This window comes from Haliotis asinina, chromosome 5 (assembly GCF_037392515.1).
Source record: "Haliotis asinina isolate JCU_RB_2024 chromosome 5, JCU_Hal_asi_v2, whole genome shotgun sequence".
In the NCBI taxonomy this organism is placed as follows: Eukaryota; Metazoa; Mollusca; class Gastropoda; order Lepetellida; family Haliotidae; genus Haliotis; species Haliotis asinina.
The window spans coordinates 73,547,067-73,549,744 of NC_090284.1; the positions used below are offsets into that span (position 1 = coordinate 73,547,067).

At 40.3% G+C, this 2,678-nt stretch overlaps 1 protein-coding gene across 1 annotated transcript in view; it reads right to left on the bottom strand.

Annotated features, from left to right (window-relative positions):
- Positions 1-2,152: 2,152 nt before the first annotated feature.
- LOC137284416 (tripartite motif-containing protein 2-like) overlaps positions 2,153-2,678 on the bottom strand; it is a 1,988-nt gene continuing 1,462 nt past the window's right edge. The window contains exon 2 of the mRNA XM_067816211.1: positions 2,153-2,678. This exon is cut by the window's right edge and continues 758 nt beyond it. Coding sequence (XP_067672312.1) covers positions 2,339-2,678 — 340 coding nt within the window. The 3' untranslated portion in view covers positions 2,153-2,338.

Sequence of the window (2,678 nt, forward strand, 5' to 3'; positions counted from 1 at the left end):
TCTGGACAAACATAAAACATTCAAAGGGCAACTGCCAACAAATTTAACAGCATTTCTTATTTATAATGTTGAACAGTCTATTGGTCATAGATCATGTTTGAATACTTTGATCTGAAGGTATATGGAAGATAAACATTGCCCGAGGCCAAGGTAAACATGATCTTCAAAGGGAATACCTCCGGTGTCCCCCAGGGCTCAAGGCAGCAGTGACGTGTTGTTGACTACATACGAACTATGACCAACTTCGCGGTGTTCAGGTTTTGTATGTAAACAATACATCTGGCTTTTTTTAAATATAAGGCTAATTAATGTTTAAACATGAAAACGAGTTAATGATTAAAACACACTTCATACACGTTGTTGAATGATTTTTTCCTTTCATGAAAGAGAAGTTTAATATAAACTGAAATATACATAAAGGTTCTTTAGCCAAAGCCACAACTGACTGAATTCATTTCAAGTCATGATCCGCGCATACATACCTCGGACACTAACAAACAGGAGCAAGAGAGTGTATGTTGTATTGCCTGTACACCTGAGACGCTCAGTACGTCCAATTGTCTGACATCATCGAACCCATCTACAGCATGGCCATACAATGTCACATACACAACACAGCCGCTAATGGGGCAGCTGTGAGTACATGTATATATTATACAGCGAAGGGTGTCAGATTAGGAATCAGTACCATTCTCCTTGCTGTTGATTAGACATGTGAATTTCAACATTGGGATCCTCTGCTATTTCTGTGCTGTGCCTGACTAAGCTCTTTCAAGTTTGAACTAGGTCTCCAACTCACTCTTGACGACAGCTGGTAATCTTAGCCTTGTTGGGGTGAGGGTTGTCAGTAAGTTTTGAAAATGGATTTTGAATCAGATGTGAAATAATATCAGTGTGTATTAAGCAAGCAAAATGAATAAAATTGAATAAAATGATGTTCAAAATAACCTAAAATTGTGAGTACAATTGATATATCGTTCACGCAGTTAACAGGTATTGTATGGCGTGAGGATTAATGGAGAATCAACAGGTGATAATGATAAATTTGATAAGAATATGTTTTCATTTTTTTCCGTCTGTTTCTCTTGATAATGCTAATTCTAATTCCCTACATATTTAAAGATAATGTACATAAAGTTACGCGAATAATGCTTTTGGTTAAGTACGGTGTCATCGTTGATTAAAGTACATTATACTTGCCTTTTTTTGGTTTTCGTTGGTTTTCGTAGGATGGGCACATTGCAAGGACAGTGCCAGCTTATTTAGTTCACACAGGTCATGTGCCATGAATGAATCACGTTCAAGAACCCGTTACTGAAGCGGTCCCATCTTTGATAATAATGAACACTATCGGGATACCAAATCGCTGTCGCTAACAGTGCACTTGTGTGTCATACATTATGTACAGCAGCAGGTTACGGAGCGCAGGTTACCGAATATTGTGTATGATTATGCTCGTTCAGCACATATTCCCATAACGAACGGAATGGTGTTTTTTTTCAGAATTATGACATCCCAAGTTTTAACGCTGTTCTATGTGTTGTCAGCATCATTGTGGACAACTGTATGGGGATTAGTGTGGTTATCTGATGATTCTTATCCCGTCATCCGTTCATCTCATGTCAAGTTGACACATTGTGATTCAACGGAAAGTGTCATTCCAACCTTGAGTCGGCCAGTTATTCATTGGCTGTTTTCTTTATCACTTCTTAATAACTTACCTCATGGGCAAAAGGGTGACTAATTAGATCATGGTGGAGTATAGCCAAGATGTAGAAATGAGCCATAAATCAGACACGGTCAAGGGTGTTTCAGAACTCTTCCGCCCGAAATAGTGTGCGCCCGTGCGTGCGTGCGTGCGTGCGTGTGGGTTTGTTGCTGAGCAGTCCGCTCTGTCTTATTTGAGCTACATGACTGCGACCGGTACGTAATGTGGTCCGTACTAATCAATCCATTCACTGATATATCGTGATCCAAACGAATGACCGCGTCCGATCCGGATAGGTACTAATAACCCGAAATCAACGAGGGTAACAGCCGTTGGTACACGTTTGAAAAATACATTCACTGACTGACCTGTTCATTTGCGCATCAATTTTCGTTTGTATATTCCGAGTCAGGTTTACACATGATACTGTGTAACAATTCTCAGTCAGCGACATATTTGAATTTATTTTTTATTTCATTCACAATCCCAGACCTTTTATCATCTGTTTAACAGCTGTTAGTATTTGGTAAACACGTATGGGCGATGACCAGCAAAATGTATATCGAAATTGATCCCTTGTCCCTTTCGGTTCAGATAACGAATTTCGAGCATATGTAATATCACGAATCATCAACTCTTTACTTTGTCAATTCTCTCCAGCTGGAAGATCAAAAGTCTGTTTGGTTTCATATCTCCATCAGTGATGCATAGTCGAAGGTCAGAGGTCAAGGCCACTCCATGTGGATGCTGGACTCCATGAACCGAGGTGACTATATGACAGCTAAATCGTCCAAGTTCGTCGAACACAGACACACGGCTGTTGTACTGATCTGCGACGAGTATGTTGTTACGGCTGTCCGTGCATACGCCATGAGGAAATCGGAAACACCCGTCACTGCGTCCGTACTTTCCAAAGCTACGGACAAAATTTCGGTTTCTGTCGAACACTTTGATGGAATGGTTGCCGCTG